This window comes from Bos taurus, chromosome 1 (assembly GCF_002263795.3).
Source record: "Bos taurus isolate L1 Dominette 01449 registration number 42190680 breed Hereford chromosome 1, ARS-UCD2.0, whole genome shotgun sequence".
Lineage (NCBI taxonomy): Eukaryota > Metazoa > Chordata > Mammalia > Artiodactyla > Bovidae > Bos > Bos taurus.
In genome coordinates, this window is record NC_037328.1 from 2,282,772 (window position 1) to 2,301,127 (window position 18,356).

At 48.1% G+C, this 18,356-nt stretch overlaps 1 protein-coding gene across 7 annotated transcripts in view; it reads right to left on the reverse strand.

Moving 5' to 3' along the window:
• IL10RB (interleukin 10 receptor subunit beta) overlaps window positions 1–18,356 on the reverse strand; it is a 56,963-nt gene that overhangs the window by 25,648 nt on the left and 12,959 nt on the right. The window contains exons 5-8 of one of the 7 annotated variants that reach the window (XR_003034633.2): window positions 17,234–17,381; window positions 9,645–9,802; window positions 8,107–8,354; window positions 3,620–3,708 (exon numbers count right to left, since the gene is read on the reverse strand). Coding sequence is in view for 6 of the 7 variants with exons in the window: in NM_001076975.1 (NP_001070443.1) it covers window positions 3,559–3,708; window positions 9,645–9,802; window positions 17,234–17,381 (456 nt within the window). In the remaining variant the exon portion in view is untranslated. 7 annotated transcript variants of the gene reach the window in all.

The following is an 18,356-nucleotide window of genomic DNA, read 5'->3' on the forward strand; positions in this document are numbered from 1 at the left end:
CTTATGGCAGAAAACTGATACGGGAGTGGGATGAGATTCATTTATTCCTAGTTCACACTTACACAGGGGAGGGGATGCGCTTTGGGATTTCAGACTTATGGGGAGGTGTCCTTTCCACCCCACCTTGGGTGAGCCCCTAGTCTTGTCTTCTGTCCCCTGAGTCCTTGCAAGGGGCTGAAATCCTACAGGGTTTGCTGACTGCCCTCCAGGGTGAAAGGTGGCATATTCCTTCCTTCCTCACTAGGGTTCATTTGAAATGTTGTGATTTTAAACATTATGTCCAGCATTCTACTTGACTTCGTCTGAGGGTCAGGGAAGTGGCCATACTATGGGACAGGGAAGCCTAGATGAGATTCCCTAAGATTGCTGACATCTTGGGGGCCAAATGGTAGACATGTCCCCCTCCTATTCATTGTGCAGAGACATGAGCAATATTTCCTCATGAAAGAGGCGGCCAAGAGACACACGGAGTCGTGAGGAGGGTGGCGAATACGAGGGCGACTTGGGCAGACATCCATCATCAGTGGTGGGAGACAGGGGTGTGTGTGTGTGAGGTGTGCAAACAGACAGCGCATCCCCCAGTGTGGCTAGAGACCCTGGTCCCTGAGATGTCTCTGATTCCACCCCCACAACACCGTATTCAGGGCAGGGCAGGCAGTAGCTCAGGGGTCAGCTCCTGGCCCAAGAGGGCCTGTGCCCTTCTCTGCCCTCATCTTAGCTGCACTGTGGTAGGAGGAGACGTGGGAGGCACAGCTTTGATCCCTGGGTTGGGAAGATAGATCCCTTGGAGAAGGAAATGGCAACCCACTCCAGTATTCTTGCCTGGAGAATCCCGTGGAGGGGGAGCCTGGCAGGCTATGGTCCATGGGGTCACAAAGAGTCAGACAGAACTGAGCAGCTGAGCATGCACATATGGGCTTTGAATTCCCCCATACTTGGTAGGAGGCTGTTACCCTTGCGGTCTCCAGCTAGTCAGTCTCAGGCTTCAGCTGGTCCCCTTGCAGCCCCCCAGGACCTCCCAGCCCTAGAGGATGTGCGCTGCTGTCAGGCCCTCTGCTGGGGAACCACACAGAGATGGCTCACTCCTGTCGTACCCCTATGCCCACCTGGGTGGGCTTTTAGGACTGCAAAATCCATATCTACTCTGCTTCGCTTTGGGAAGCCTGCTCAGGGTTTTAGCTGCAACCATTAGCAACTCACTGGCTAAAATGAGCATCTCAGCCTGATTTGGGGGAGCTCACAGAATCTCAGGAAGGGCTGGAGGAACAGCCTTGGGAGGCGAAGGCAGGAACAATGTCCAAACCAAACCCAGCAAAGAATCTGCCTGCGGTGTCAGAGACCTGGATTCAATCCCTGGGTCTGGAAGATCCCCTACGAAAGGGAATGGCAACCTGCTCCAGTATTCTTGCCTGGAGAATCCCGTGGACAGAGGAGCCTGGTGGCCTACAGTCCATAGGGTCGTAAAGAGTTGGATACAACTGATCGACTAACCCTTTCAACACTTAACTGCTGGTGCCGAGTCTCCCAGGCTACTGGATGCTTCCACTGGAACCCTGGCCTCTACTGCTGCCCTGCACGCCCCTCCCCGTGTCCCAACTCAAAGCCCGGCAGCTAGGGGGCTGCAAAGGAGCAGGTGGCATTTTAAGCCCCTAAAAAGGGAGAAGGGTTCACACTTTCCAAGATGGAGACTCCTGAGACACGTGAAGGGCTTTAGGCAAGGACTGGATGAATAATGAGCAATAAAGGAATATTCCTTTCCTTCTCTCCCAAGTCAGAGACATTCATGTGCATAGAACTTGATGGCCTTCCTGTCACGCCTCCTTCAGCGATGATGAGCTGAACTGGGGAAGGGAACTGACTTCTCCCCTGTCGTTAAGACTAGCTCCAAACCCGAGTCAGGGGCTGAGAAACCAGAACGTGGTGATTGCTCCCTCACATCACTGAACGTAGTTTAAAAACACTGAACAGGTCAACAAACTTTTGACCTCCCCCCCATGTTGTTTCCATTTAAAAAAAATGTCAAATTACTTCAAAAAATGTTTTTTTTATTTTGGGGAACTTTGATTGAGCAACCTGGCCCAGAGGAAGGGACATTTGTTGCTGACCTAGGTTTGTGAAGTCAGTCACACCCATGAGATGATGAGTTACCATTTATTGAGTGAATGCTATGTGATGGCACCGGGGTGGGCATTTTTCACTGAGTGTCACTAATCCTTGGGTCTTTTCATCTTCATGTACAGATGAGGAAACTGTTAAGCGTCTGAGGTGGAATTCAAAGCTGATGCATGCGTGCTCAGCTGCTCAGTTCTGTCTGACTCTTTGTGACCCCATGGACTGTAGCCTGCCAGGCTCTCCTCTCCATGGGATTCTCCAGGCAAGAATACTGGAGTGGGTTGCCATTTCCTCCTCCAGGGGATCTTCCCGACCCAGGGATCGAACTTGCGTCTCCTGCATCTCTGGCATTGATGGGCGGGTTCTTTACCACGGAGCCACCTGGCAAGCCTGGAATTCAAAGCTGAGGGCCTTCTATTTTCTGAAGCTTCCCAGTTGCTGTTGGGCCCCTGTGCCTGGCACAGTCCCTGGCTGACTGCCAAGCGGGGACTGAGGAATATCCACTGAATGAGTCAACAGTAAAGACAGCATATGAGACCTGGTTCACTCTAACAGCCACACAGATGGAGTGCCATTTAACGCACGTGGACTAAATAGAGAATAAGGCTTTAATTGAGCACCAGCATTATACGAAACGTGTCTGCATAGAAAAATAAACCCAGTCCAAGTGTCCCTGAGAATCCAGAGTCTGCACTCTGTACAGTGCTTGGTGATAGCGACTTCTGAGTCGACGCCATTTCTCCCGTCAGAATGTCGGCACTCTCAGATTCCATGGTGCCTTGGTCTTTCTTCCTCATTTTATATATTTTTGTTTCTAACCATTTAAAACTTTTTTTTTTGGTGGTTTTGTTTTTTTGCCACATGGCTTGTGAGGTCTGAGTTCCGTGACCAGGGACTGAACCTCGGCCCTCGGCTGTGAAAGCATGGAGTCCTAACCACTGGACCTGCTGGGGAATTCCCTAAAACCTTTTTATATTAGTGAATACACAGGAGAATCATACCTGAGAATCATATCTCTGGTGGCCAACCTCAACCTTTGTTTTTTTTTTTTCTGGCCACATCATGTGATATGTGGGATCTTAGTTTTTCAACCAAGGATGGAACCTGTGCCCCCTGCATTGGAAGCATGGAGTCTTTTAACCACTGGGATGGACCATCAGGGAAATCACAGTGGCCAACTTTTTTTTCAAATCATTAAGGCCTCTAAAAAGTGGCAAGTTCCCAAGGTTTTGCCACACGAGCATTTGGAGTCCAGCTCCTTGGCAGTGTGGACGCTGCCCCGGCGTCTGCGTGAGCTCTCCATCTGGGGTTTACTCAGGCGGTCTCGGCCCGCCCTGGCTGGCTGCTCTGACTGCCCTTGGGGGGAGACAGGACAAGGAGGGGGTCACTGCGCCCGGCTGAGTGTGCTCCCTCCTTGGACATCAGCTGGAAGGACCCCTGCCCACGTCAGGTCGTGAGACCGCAGCCGGCCCCAGGGTTCAGCTTGCAGCTTTCAGACACTTCTGTGATGACGCTCAGTTTGTCAAAGACTTCATTCTCATCAGACAGTGGGAAGGAGAATAAGAGAAGAGTGCTGTGATGAGGGTGGCTCATAAACTGCACGGAGGGGAAAAAAACAGTTAATTAACAAATTTTCCCACTTCTTTTTCTGGGCTCACAATTTTCTACAGAACTCCTGGCTGGAAAATGCTGTTTTTAAAAAAATGTAATAAGAGTATGACAGTTCCTCACAAAATTAAAACCAGAATTACGGTATGAACCAGCAATTCCACTTCTGGGTATACACCCGAGAGAACTGAAAGCGGTGTCTCAGAGAGATACATTAATACATCCCCCTGTCTTCAGAGTCCATAATTCACGAGAGCCAAAGGTGGGAGTGGGCCAAGTGCCCACCCACACATACGTGTGTGCGCTCAGTCGCTTCAGTTGTGCCCGGCTCTGTGTGACCCCACGGACTGCGGCCCGCAGGCTCCTCTGTCCAAGGGGATTCTCCAGGCAAGAACACAGGAGTGGGCTGCCATGCCCTCCTCCAGGGGATCTTCGCATGGATCAGTTTCTTCCTAGATATCAAACCCACGTCTCCTGGGTCTCTCGCATTGGCACGTGGACTCTTTACCACCTGGGAAACCCCATCCATGTATGACTGGACAGATATTGTGTTGGCCAAACATGTGTTTGGGTTTTTGTTACGTCTTCCAGAAAAATCCAAACAAACCTTTTGGCCAACCCGACGGAATGTAGTCTATCCATATAATGCAAATTTTTCAGCCTCAAAATGTAATGAAGTTCTGATACATACCACATTGTCGAGGAACCTTATGCTAGGTGAAATACGCCAGACACAAGAGGACAAACAGGGCATGATTCCACTTACATGAGGTACTTAGACTAGGCAAATTCACAGACAGAGAGTAACGGTGGTGGCCAGCGGCTGGGGGAGAAGGGAGAGGGAGACTTCTGTTTAGTGGATCCGGTTTGTTTTGTGAGACGAAAGAGGTTCTGAGGATGGAGGGTGAGGAGGGTTGCACAACAATGTCTCTTTACTCAATACCACTGAAGTGTACGCTGAAAACTGCATATGGTGGCAAATTTTGTGTTATGCGTGTTTTACCACAATTTAAAAAATTCGACAATAAATCTGCACCTCCTTTGCTTAGTGATCACAGGTCCTCCTCTGACAGTTCCTCTTGTAAACCCGGAGGGAGACTTAGGGATGGTCCCGATGCTGCCTGGGGCATCCTTGCCTCAAGGAAGCCGGCTTGGGATACCTGTGCCTTGGAATAAGTCACTCTTCTGTGCTCCCCAGCACCCCGAGTGTCCCTCTGTTCAGCCTTCAGCCCTGTGCCATTCAGTACGGCAGCCACCAGCCACATGGAATGTGGCCGGTCTGACTCTACGTGTGCTGAGAGGTAAAACACACACCAGATTTTGAGGACTTTGTATGAAAAAAAAAGAATGTAGATGTTTCGACAAATGAAAAAAATTACTGATTCCATGTTGAAATGATATTTTGGATATATTGTGTTGCATAAAATGTATTATTAATATTAATTTCAGCTGTTCCTTTCTGTTTGTTATTTACTGATTGGAGTCTAATTGCCTTACAATGTGGTGTTAGTTTCTGCTGTACAGTGAAGTGAATCAGCTATATGTATACATACATACATTTATGTATCTTCCCTTCCCTCTTGGGCCTCCTTCCCCTCCCCATCCTATCCACCTTTGTCATCACAGAGCCTGAGTTGAGCTCCTTGCGCTTACAGCTTGTTCCTGCGAGCTATCTGTTGTTGTTTTGTGTTTTGCTTTGGTTTTCTTGGCCATGCCTCATGTCATGCAGGATCTTAGTTCCCCGACCAACGATGGGATCTGTGTCCCCTGCAGTAGAAGTATGGAGTCCTAACTACTGGACTACCAAGGAAGTCCCTGCTCCTTTTCACTTTTGACAAAACTGTGCATGCATGCTTAGTGGCTCAGTTCAGTTCAGTCACTCAGTCGTGTCCAACTCTTTGCGACCCCATGGACTGCAGCATGCCAGGCCTCCCTGTCCATCACCACCTCCTGGAGTTTACCCAAACCCATGTCCATTGAGTCGGTGATGCCATCCAGCCAGGTCATCCTCTGTTGTCCCCTTCTCCTCCTGCCTTCAGTCTTTCCCAGCCTCAGTGTCTTTTCCAGTGAGTCGGTTCTTCAAATCATGTAACCAAAGTATTGTGATTTCAGCTTCAGCATCAGTCCTTCCAATGAATATTCAGGACTGATCTCCTTTAGGATGGACTGGTTGGATCTCCTTGCAGTCCAAGGGACTCTCAAGAGTCTTCTCCAACACCACAGTTCAAAAGCATCAATTCTTTGGCATTCCACTTTCTTTATGGTTCAACTCTCACATCCATCCATGACCACTGGAAAAACCATAGCCTTGACTAGATGGACCTTTGTTGGCCAAATAATGTCTCTGCTTTTCAATATGCTTTCTAGGTTGGTCATAACTTTTCTTCCAAGGAGCAAGAGTCTTTTAATTTCATGGCTGCAGTCACCATCTGCAGTAATTTTGGAGCCAAAAATATAAAGCCTGTCACTGTTTCTGCTGTTTCCCCATCTATTTGCCATGAAGTGATGGGACCAGATGCCATGATCTTAGTTTTCTGAATGCTGAGTTTTAAGCCAACTTTTTCACTCTGCTCTTTCACTTTCATCAAGAGGCTCTTTAGTTCTTCTTTACTTTCTGCCATAAATAAGGGTGGTATCATCTGTGTATCTAAGGTTATTGATATTTATCCCAGCAATCTTGATTCTAGTTTGTGCTTCATTCAGCCTAGCATTTCACATGATGTGCTCTACATATTAAGTTAAATAAGTAGGGTGACAATATACAGCCTTAACGTACTCCTTTTCCTATTTGGAACCAGTCTGTTGTTCCATGTCCAGTTCTGTCTGTTGCTTCCTGACCTGCATACAGGTTTCTCAAGAGGCAGGTTAGGTGGTCTGGTATTCCCATCTCTTTCAGAATTTTCCACAGTTTGTTGTGATCCACACAGGCAAAGGCTTTAGCATAATCAATAAAGCAGAAGTAGATGGTTTTCTGGAACTCTCTTGCTTTTTCCATGATCCAGTGGATGTTGGCAGTTTGATCTCTGGTTCCTCTGCCTTTCCTAAATCTAGCTTGAATATCTGGAAGTTCACAGCTCACCTACTGTTGAAGCCTGGCTTGGAGAATTCTGAGCATTACTTAGCTAGCGTGTGAGATGAGTGCAATTGTGCGGTAGTTTGAGCATTCTTTGGCATTGCCCTTCTTTGGGATTGGAATGGAAACTGACCTTTTCCAGTCCTGTGGCCACTGCTGAGTTTTCCAAATTTGCTGGCATATTGAGTGCAGCACTTTAACAGCATCATCTTTTAGGATGTGAAATAGCTCAACTGGAATTCCATCACCTCTACTAGCTTTGTTCATAGTGATGCTTCCTAAGGCCCACTTGCCTTCGCATTCCAGGGTGTCTGGCTTTAGTGAGTGATCACACCATTGTGGTTATCTGGGTCATCAAGATCTTTTTTGTATAGTTCTGTGTATTCTTGCCACCTCTTCTTAATATCGTCTGCTTTTGTTGGGTCCATATCACTTCTCTCCTTTATTGTGCCCATCTTTGCATGAAATGTTCCCTTGCATTTAGAAATTAGAAAATCTCTAATTTTCCTGAAGAGATCTCTCATTCTATTCTTTCCCATTCTATTGTTTTCCTCTATTTCTTTGTATTGATTAGTGAGGAAGGCTTTCTTTTCTTGCCTTGCTATTCTTTGGACCTCTGCATTCAAATGCGTATATCTTTCATTTACACCGTTGCCTTTAGCTTCTCTTCTTTTCTCCTTATTGCCAAATTCAGACTTAAATTGAAGAAAGTAGGGAAAACCACTAGACCATTCAGGTAGGACCTAAATCAAACCCCTTATGATTATACAGAGGAAGCGACAAATAGATTCAAGGGATTAGATCTGATAGAGTGCCTGAAGAACTATGGACAGAGGTTCATGACATTATACAGGAGGTAGGGATCAAGACCATCCCCAAGAAAAAGAAATGCAAAAAGGCAAAATGGTTGTCTGAGGAGGCCTTACAAACAGCTGAGAAAAGAAGAGAAGCTAAAGGCAAAGGTTATATAAGTATGTAATATCTTGGGGCTCCCGTGGTGGCTCATAGGTAAAGAATCTGCCTGCCAATACAGGAGACACAGGTTAGATCCCTGGGTTGGGAAGATCCTCTGGAGAAGGAAACAGCAACCTTCTCCATTATTTTGCGTGGAAAATCCCATGGACAGAAGAGCCTGGCAAGCTACAGTCCACGGGGTTGCAAAGAGTTGGACACGACTTAGTGACTAAAGACCAACAACCGCACACTACCTCAGTCTTGGTTACAAAGCCTAAAACAGTTATTATCCCAGAGAGGGACGTTCCCACGAGGGGACACATTAGGGATTCCATCAAACTATAAGTTATAGCTGCCACCTTCTCACGTCAGGATCCTTGTGCCAAAAAATTAGCCGGCCAGGAATGCAGTCGGGAGTCACTACTTGGGTCATCAGGAGGAGAAAAGGCTGCTGCTACATGATGGGGCCCGGGGGGAGGGGCGACTCCTGCCCAATTCTCATGGCACGTGGAGAAGCACAAGAGCCGGGGTCTCTGGTGTCCTGTGACCAGGGGCTCAGTCCTCGCAGAGTGGAGGGTCTGAATCGCCCCCGTCAGGTCAGCAGCGGCTGGTCAGGCGAGAAGAGACAGCAGAGCAGTGAGGCCACGGGTGTCACTTGCGCCTTTGACCAGCTGCAGTGGCGGGGCTGGCCCCTGTTCCCTTAACCTTCCTCTTGTAACCTTCCCCGGGGGGGAGATCGACTCGGCTCTTAGAGAAGCTGCACCCCTGGGTCCTAGCGGTTTACGTGTAGGCTGGAGTGGACGCTGCGATGTACCACCCTCACCCCAATCTTTAGGAAGTAGGGGCTTGCTCCCTCGGCTGCTGGGAGTGGGGGTCCCCCCACCCCCCTACCCTGGGAGGTTCCCTGAGCTGAAGGAACTGCTCCATCCGAACTGTGCCTCCTTCCTGGGGGAGCCCACACCCAGCCCAGGGGAGACGCGGGCTTCACTTCACATTTCCTTTCACTTCATTTCTAATGAGAATATAAAGCCACTTCTGTCCTACAGGCTCTATCCAGGTACATTCTTTCTTCTACCCAAACGTTTTGAAAGTAGCTTTCCTGTAGTTCAGTTGGTAAAAAATCCACCTGCAATGCAGGAGACCCCGGTTCAACTCCTGGGTTGGGCAGATCCCCTGGAGAAGGGATAAGGCTACCTACTCCAGTATTCTTGGGCTTCCCTGGTGGCTCAGCTGGTAAAGAATCTGCCTGCAATGTGAGAGACCTGGGTTCCATCCCTGGGTTGGGAAGATCCCCTGGAGAAGGGAAAGGCTACCCACTCCAGTATTCTGGCCTGGAGAATTCTATGACTGTATAGTCCATGGGGTCACAAAGAGTTGGACATGACTGAGCAACTTTCACGTTCCTTTTTTTTTTGTTTTTCCACTTTTCTGGAGGAAAAAAAAGAACTGCTTTCCTAAAGCCTGGGACACACATCCTGTAATTTCAGTCGCTCTCAGACACTCCCCACTCTGACACTGCTCCTGCCCCTCCACTGTCCCTGGCTGTTCTCCCCTCTTTCCCATCTTTTCTGCTCTGAGCTTGGCTTGGTCCCTTTCTGCTCCGGGACCAGCCCCTTGGCTCTCTGATGACTTGGGGCTCCAGGCATGGAAGGTCAGGGAAGGAACAAACATCCAGGCTGGAGGGAGGGCTTTTAGAAACAAAACCTCTGCCCCCCGCCCCCTCCCTATAGAGCTGTTCCCTGAGCTCAGACTTATCTGGAAGGGCACCAGGAACGGGACCTGCATGCAAGACTTGTGTCATCCTCCAAGAAACCACGCCGGGCTGAGTTAGGCGGCTCTGACTGTAAAGGTCAGCGTCTTCTTACGCACCCACATCTGGCTCCATGCCGCTACCTACCTCTTTCAGGTGCTGCGGAAGAGAATTCCTCGGGGGGAAGGCGTGCCTTGCCTTCCTGTAAACACACCGCAGCAGGAAGAAGCAGCCGAGCAGTAGCAGGAGAGCGGCGCACACGGAGGCTGCCAGGACGCTGGCCACCATCCAGGACGGGGTGGTTTCTGCAGGAATAAAGGGCTGGGTCATATTTGCGTCATGCCCGGCTTGGGTGACGGTGACCTTAATGCTCTTTTCACCATCATCTTCTAATGGTAACCCCTTACCGCTGGGGCGGGGCTGGGGTGGAGGGCACAGGTGTGTCTCAGAAGGAAACACAGCAGCTATTTGAGGATCTGGAGGTTTTCAAGTCTCACCCTTTCCTACCATCCTCCAAGTTGGGTTTCTGGGGCATGAATGCTGATATGCCCCAAAAAGCAGCAGCTGCACGAACTCTGATCCCCATTATCTACCCACAGGGGAGCTATCAGCTCCATGTTCTGCTGTTCCATCAGCAGAAAATGGGGCTCCCTGGGATCCAGAGCCCCAGTGACACACACGTGCTACAGCATTTTGTACTGAGAACTGCACAGGGGACCCCCCTGACTACCTGTGCGCAGAGACCTCCCCTAACGCTAGTGCGGTGCCCAGCAGCCTAAAGCTGATCTCCGGGTGGCCCCCTCCCTCCCCAGCACCTCTGGGAGCTCCTGTCTGGAAAAACCCGAGGCTACCGAAAGAATCCACCTTTGTTCTACCAACTCCTGACGTTCCTTTCTTAGTGCGTTTCCTAAAAAGCTCAGGGCTGGAAAGCCTTCCGCTCTCCCAGTGAGACCTAAATTAGCTCCTACAATCCAGGAGTGTCTTTCTCAAGGATCTGGAAGCCAATCCTTTGACATGTCATCATCAGGATGGAGCGTCGTGACAGAGGAAGAGTCCCTGTCTCAGTCCCAGTGGGAAGAACACCGCAGGTGGTAAAAGCCCGTTAGCAGCAGACGCAGAGAACAGCCTAAGTGCATTACCACCACCCCATGCATCCACCCAGTTTCGGTCATCTGTCACTTCTGTGACCCCAACCTCTTTTCGTCCCGATTCCCAGTTCTGTCTTTAAAATGCCCCATCAGCTCTTTCCCCTCCTCCAGTCACGAAATGAATCAAACCTGTTTTTACCACCTTAACTGATGTCCAGCTGTATCTTGGACTGTCTCCAGGGAGTCACCCTGGGTGGCCCAGCTCCCCTCATTTAGCACCAGGCCCCTTTGCCAACTGCCCTCCTGGCCTCCCTGTGACCGGCCCTGTCAGCCAGCACCACCCTCCTGATGCAAACTGAAAGCAAACTGAAAGCATTTGGTACTGAGAGAGGCCAGGAGAATGAACCCTGCCCTGGAAGAGCAGGTCCCTCTATGGGGATTGCAGCAAAGTGTCAACTCTTACTTCCCCAGGGCAGATCAAAGAACCCTGATGGGCACACAGTCTTGGAGCCACCTGGACGGCAGGCCCCCTACTGGCCTCTCCCAGCACTTGGCACACTGCGTGGCCATAGACACTCCTTAAACATCTAGTGAATGGTGAGGGCACCCGTCATGGGGAAGAGGCTGGAAGGGCCTGCTGCCCTCTCTTGCACTGTGATTAACACGGGCAGTGACCTTGCAGCCTGTCCAGGATGTGCCCTGGCCGAGTTCAGGGAACTCACTCCTTATCCCTGCACCCTATGAATTCTCATTTCAGTTACTAGAATCAAGTGGTGATGCCTTTAGCAGATTCAACTCAGATGGGTTTTCTGGGTGGATACAGGGTCGTGGGGCAAGGGAACTGGTTGGGGTGGCCCCCAGGCTTTACGAGAGCTGATGATGGTAGGTCAGCTTGCGATCTGACGTCCCAGCTCTGGAGGAAGTTCCAGGACCCATCTACTCATCTCTCTATCTTTCCACTTAATATTTCTGTGGCTCTCTAATTTGCCATACATCAGAATTACTCATTAAATATTCATTAAACATTGACTCCTGGGCCCCACCCTGGCACAGTTGGTGACACTGTGATGATTCCCCTGGGGGCAGCTCCTGGGTCTCCTTGGGCCTCCAACCCAGAGGTTTCAGCATCTTACACAGGACATTATTCCGTGGGTACAATCGGTTGATGGTAATAAAATTTAAAAGATGCTTTTGTGACTTACCAAGAAGGGGGAATGGGGAAGGAGAGAAAGTTAGAAAGACAGTTAAGTCGTTCAGTCATGTCCGACTCTTTGCGACCCCTGGCCTGTAGCCCACCAGGCTCCGCTGTCCATGGGATTCTCCAGGTAAGAATACTGGAGTGGGTTGCCATTTCCTTCTCCAGGGGATATTCCCGACCCAGGGATTGAACCCAGGGAAGGAGAGGGGATACTGCTTTACACAGACTGTGACTTGCGGAAGAATCTGGTCCTGAACTGAACTAGTAACCAACACTCCCTGTGTGAAGCTCTTAACTTGCCTCAGTCTGGCTGGTCATGCCTCAGGTGAGCTCCCTTTTCCTGTCTCACCCTCGGGCAAGTCTTGCCTTGGCTTCTGTATGGGATCAATCTGTAGGCATGGGTGGAGATGTTACTTCCTGTTATTTACTGGTTGAGCTGACTTCCGGCAAGTTACTTCATCTCTGAACCTTCACCTTCCTTCTGGGCAAAGGGAAAAGAACCTTTCCACACTTTCACTGAAAACTTGTGAGGTTTCAACAGAACTACATTTAAACAAACAAACAAACAAAACCCTAAACTGATGTTTGACAAAAGCAGGTTTTCAGTCGGCTATTTTCTTTTATAAAATGTCTGGATTTTGTTAGTTAATGAGTGATTGTTCAGAGTTAGAAGATATTTGAAATACTTTTCTTTTTGGTCCAAGTGTGTGCCTCATGCCATGTTTCATGACATAAGCCTTAAGTAATATTTAAAGGTGTGATTTTATTTTTAAAAAATTTTTATTTATTTGGCTGTCAGGTATTAGTTGCAGGGCTCTAGAGTACATGGGCTCAGTAGTTGTAGCTCAAGGGCTAAGCTGCCCTGTAGCACGTGGGATCCTCATTCCCCAACCAGGGATCAAACCTGCATTGCCTGAAATGGAAGGTGGATTTTTAACCACTGGAGCATCAGGGAAGTCCCTAAAAGTATGATGTGAATAATGTCCTTATTAATAACAGTAATGACACCTAACCTGTATTGCGGGCTGACTCTGTGCCTGGCACTGTCCTGGGTGACACCTTTGATTACTCTCATCTTGTAGATGAGTCAACGGAGGCAGTGGGCAGTTCAGGATCTGCCCCAAGTCACTCACTGTGTTGGAATTCACAGCAGGGAAGGATGGGACACGGAACCAGGCACGTACTCAGGCCTGGAGAAAGCAGTTGGCAGGTGTTTAAGAGGAAAGAGCGAAGATCCCAAAGTCAGGATTCTAGTGATTTAAACGTGATGGGTGCTCCCAGGGTACAGAATTCTCATTCAGGTACAAATGATTCACGAGTGGAATAAAAAGGTAGGCTTCTGGGAGTTCTCTGGTGGGCCAGTGGGTAGGACTCTGCGCTTTCACTGCCAAGAGCCTGGGTTCAATCCCTGGTTGGGGAACGAAGATCCCACAAGCCTTGCGGGGCAGCCAAAAAAAAAGGGTTTTTTTTTTGGTTTTTATTAAGGCAGGCTTTTGTTATTTAGAGGCACTTGCTGAGAGGCTCAGCCACAAGGTGGAACACAGGCAGGGGGAACTTAGCCTTGGACAGCAGTGCCTCGGCACTAGCTGGAGGCTACAGAAAAAACAGAGAGGCAGGGAATCCCCTCTAGAGAGACAGCAAGACTCCATCTTCTATGCGGCTCTGTCATCCTGAGAAACCGTGCTTAATATTACTGCAGAATACTTTTGGATGACACTGGAAAAGTCACGTGACCAGGTGAGATGAGAGATTTCTGGATTTGGGCAAGTAACTTTGTTCAACTAGAAAACAAGGGAAAGAAACTTCAATCAGGAGACTCCAGGCTGGTAAGCCTGATTCAGTGTCCAGAAAAAAATACAAAAATGGATTGTTAAGTGGCTACTTGTTGTTTGTTGTTTAGTCACTAAGTTGTGTCCGACTCTTTTGTGACCCTTTGGACTATGGCCCACCAGGCTCCTCTGTTCATGGGATGTCCCAGGCAAGAATAACTGGAGCAGGTTGCCATTTCCTTCTCCCAGGATCTTCCCAACCCAGGGATCAAACATGCGTTTCTTGCACTGGCAGGCAGATTGTTTATCACTGAGCCACTAGGGAAGGCTGAAATTATGGCAAAGTTGTGCTTGACTCTTTGAGATTCTATGGACTGCAGCATGCTAGGTTTCCCTGTCTTTCCCTATCTCCCAGAATTTGCTCAAATTCATGTTCACTGACTTGGGGATGTTATCTAATCATCACATCTTCTGCAGTGCCTTCTCTTCCTGCCCTTAATCTTTCCCACCATCAGGGTCTTTTCCAATGAGTCAGCTCTTGGCATCAGGTGGCCAAAGCATTGGAGTTTTGGCTTCAGAATCAGTCCTTCTAATAAATAGTCAGGGTTAATTTCCTTTAGGATTGACTGGTTGGATCTCCTTGCAGTCCAAGGGACTCTCAAGAGTCTTCACAGGCACCATAATTTAGAAGCATCAATTCTTTGGCACTCAGCCTTCTTTATGGTCCAATTCTCACATCCATACATGACTACTGGGAAAAACCATAGCTTTGACTATCCAGACCTTTGTTGGCAAGCTAATGTTTCTGCTTTTTAATATGTTGTCTAGGTTTGTCATAGCTTTTCTTCCAAGGAGCTGTGCTGCGTTGTGCTTAAATGCTCAGTCATGTTTGACTCTTTGTGACCCCATGGACTGTAGCTGGCTAGGCTCCTCTGTCCATGGGGATTCTCCAGGCAAAAATACGGAGTGGGTTGCCATGCCCTCCTCCAGGGGTTCTTTCCAACCCAGGTCTCTTGCACTGCAGGCGGATTCTTTACCATCTAAACCACCAGGGAGGCGTCTTTTAAATTCATGGCTGCAGTCACCATCTGCAGTGATTTTGGAGCCCAAGAAAATAAACTCTGTCATTGTTTCCACTTTTTCCCCATCCATTTGCCATGAAGTGATGGGACTGGATGCCGTGATCTTAGTTTTCTGAAGGCTGAGTTTCAAGCCAGCTTTTTCCATTTTCCTCTTTTACCCTCATAAAGAGGCTCTGTGGTTTCTCTTCACTTTCTGTCATTAGAGTGATATCATCTGCATATCTGAGGTTGTTGATACTTCTCCCAGAAATCTTGATTCCTGCTTGTGATTCATCTAGCCTAGCATTTCACATGATATACTCTGCATATAAATTAAAGAAGCAGGGTGACAATATACAGTCTTGACATGCTTCTTCCCCAATTTTGAACCAGTTAGTTGTTCCATGTCTGGTTCTAACTGCTGCTTCTTGATCAGCATACACGTTTCTCAGGTAAGGTGGTCCAGTATTCCCATCTCTTGAAGAATTTTCCACAGTTTGTTGTGATCCACACAGTCAAAGGCTTTGCATAGTCAGTGAAGTAGATGTTTTTCTGAAATTCCCTTGCTTTCTCTATGATCCAATGTATGCTGGCAATTTGATCTCTGGTTCGTCTGCTTTATCTAAACCCAGCTTGTACATCTGGAAATTCTTGGTTCGCATACTGCTGAAGTCTAGCTTGAAGGATTTTGAGCATAACCTTACTGGGGTGTGAAATGAACACAACTGTACAGTAGCTGGAACATTCTTTGGCATTGTCCTTCTTTGGGACTGGAATGAAAACTCACCTTTTCCAGTCCTGTGGCCACTGCTGACTTTTCCAAATTTGCTAACATATTGAGTGCAGCACTTTCACAGCATCATCTTTTAGGATTTGAAACAGCTCGGCTGGAATTCTATCACCTCCACTAGCTTTGTTAGTAGTAAAGCTTCCTAAGGCCCACTCGACTTCACACTCCAGGATGTCTGGCTTTAGGTGAGCGATCACACCATCGTGGTTATCCCAGTCATGAAGATCTTTTTTGTACAGGTCTTCTATGTATTCTTGCCACCTCTTCTTCATCTCTTCTGCTTCTGTGAGGTCCTTGCTGTTTCTGTCCTTTACTGTGCCCATCCTTGCATGAAATATTCCCTTGATATCTCCAATTTTCTTGAATATATATCTTGTCTTTCCCATTCTATTGTGGGCTTGTTTTTCTCAAGCTGTGTTCTTGGAAATGCTCCTTCTCAAAAAAGGTACTGAAAGATCAAATATGCTAAAAATGCTCATATATAGAGTGTTTTTTTGAGAGGGAGATGGGGTGAGCCTTCGTGTCCAGGCCCATCTGACCACAGGGCTCTTGTTCTGAGAAACGCCCCATAAGCGCTCATGGGACACAGCTGGGACAATAAGCACGTGGCACGGGGTGTTGATTTCAGCTGAGATTTGCCAAAAAGTCTTTCACGGTGACTCTGCGGACAGTCAAACACAACAGCTTACAAAACAGTCCAGTGTGTTCCTATGGATTGGTGACCATTAAGTAGTTAAGGGGTCTAGAGAAAGGCATATCCTGGACACACCAACGGTTTAAACAACAAACTGGTAAAGATCCTGAAGCTCTTCCTAGCAGATCAGTTTTTCTTTGATAAGACAACGCAAAATTGGGCAAGAAATACGTCCAATGACAAAAACCCCCATTCGGGAAGAACTTGATAAGCTGAAGTGATGAAGTATCATGACGGCAGCAACACAGCGGCCTCGGGACTGCAGTGACACAGAAGATGGAAAGTTTTCCCCTCTCTCTGGAGGAAATATTTTTTTTTGCATATGGATACTCAGTTGCTGGGCATCATTCTTGTTGCTTTTTGTTTTCAGACCTTTTATTTTATATTGGAGTATAGCTAATTATTGGCTTCCTTGGTGGCTCTGACGGTAAAGCATCTGCCTGCAATTTGGGAGACCTGGGTTCGATTCCTGGATTGGGAAGATACCCTGGAGAAGGAAACGGCACCCCACTCCAGCACTCTCGCCTGGAAAATCCCATGGACGGAGGAGCCTGATAGGCTACAGTCCATGGGGTCGCAAAGAGTCGGACACGACTGAGGACTTCACTTTCACTTTCATAGCCAATTAACAATGTTGTGACAGTTTCAGCTGCACAGGACAGCGACCCAACCGTACAAATACAGGCTTCCAGTCTCCCTCAAACTCCAGACGGAATTCTTTTATTACAATTGCTCTCCTCTGTATTCTGCAATCCCCAGATCACTGCTTTGCTTTCCAAAGGGACTCCATAAATGAAAAGAGCCAGGATCAGACCTCCTTGTATGCATCTGAGCTGGTGGATCAGTCAGAGATGAACTGGAGTTTGAGCTGGGTGATAATCTCCAAGGAGCCTTTCAGCCGGCACACTCGGTGGAAGTCTCTAAAGCCACTTAAGATGCTCAGAGGAGGGAATTCCCTGGCGGCCCAGGGGTTAGGACTCTGTTCTGCTGTAGGAGACACGGGTTCAGTCCCTGTTTGGGGAATGCAGATTTCACAAGCCTTGCAGCATGGGGCCCCACCACCATTACCCACATGTAAAAAAAAAAGGAGGGTGCTCAGAGACACAGAGCTGCAGATGGTGCGTCTCAAGACTCACCGTCAATGGTTGTTTGCTCGCAGACAGGCTCACTCCATTCTCCAGCTTTGTTCCGATCAGAAAGAAACCCTCGAACTTGAACACAATAAGTTGTCTGTGACTCAAGATTTCGGAGGAACTCGAAGTCATACTGACCAGAAATTGAAAACTAGTAACAGAGAAAAAATTAAGAACATGCCTCAGCAGTGAAGGGACATCATTTCCCATCGCCCCACCCCACCCCGCCACCTGCCACTTACTGGTTATAATCTTTACTTCAGGCTCAAAATAGGAGGATAAAGGAAGCAGATGCTCCTCCCACGTCACCTCAGGTGACCCTGAGATCATTTTAAGTGGGGAGGAGGGGGAAGGGAAAGGACTGACCATGGTCCTGGCAAACTGCTTTATTCCCTGAATTCCCTAGTTTAAATGATATGCAAACCATCCCGCATTCTTTTTTTCTTTTTTTAAAGATAAACCAGTTGTATGGGTTGAATTTTGTCCTCCCAAATTCTTACATCAAAATCCTAAAACCCTAGTACTTTCAAAAGTGACTTGGTTAGACAGAAGGTCTTTTTAGATGTAATCAACGTAAATGAGGTTATTAGCATGGGCCCCAATCCAGTATGACTGGTGTCCTTAAAAGAAGAGGACATTTAGACACAGACAGGCACACAGAATGCCACATAAAGATGAAGGCAGGGATTGGGCTGATGCCTCTATATACTAAAGGATCCAAAATTGGCCAGCACCCACCAGAAGCTGGGTGGGAGGCCTGGAACAGATCCTTCCTCTTGGTCCTTAGAAGGAACCAATCCTGCTGACACCTTGATCTTGGACTTCTAGCCTTCAGAACCTCAAGACGACACATTTCTATTGCTTCATCCATCCAGTTTATGGTACTTGGTTACTGCAGCCCTGGCAAATGAACACACCAGCCATCTACAGTAAGACCCAATGTGATTTCTGGCCCTAGCTGCCTGGGGTTCTCCTCTGAATCACTTCTCCATTCACGCACCTGGGCTGCCCTCCCCGAGCGGCTCATCTCACCTCAAGGATATACACCATAGACTGCCTCTGGTGGGGCCATCCCAGACTCATCTTAGTTTAATTTGAATATATCATAATTGATGACATATTTCTG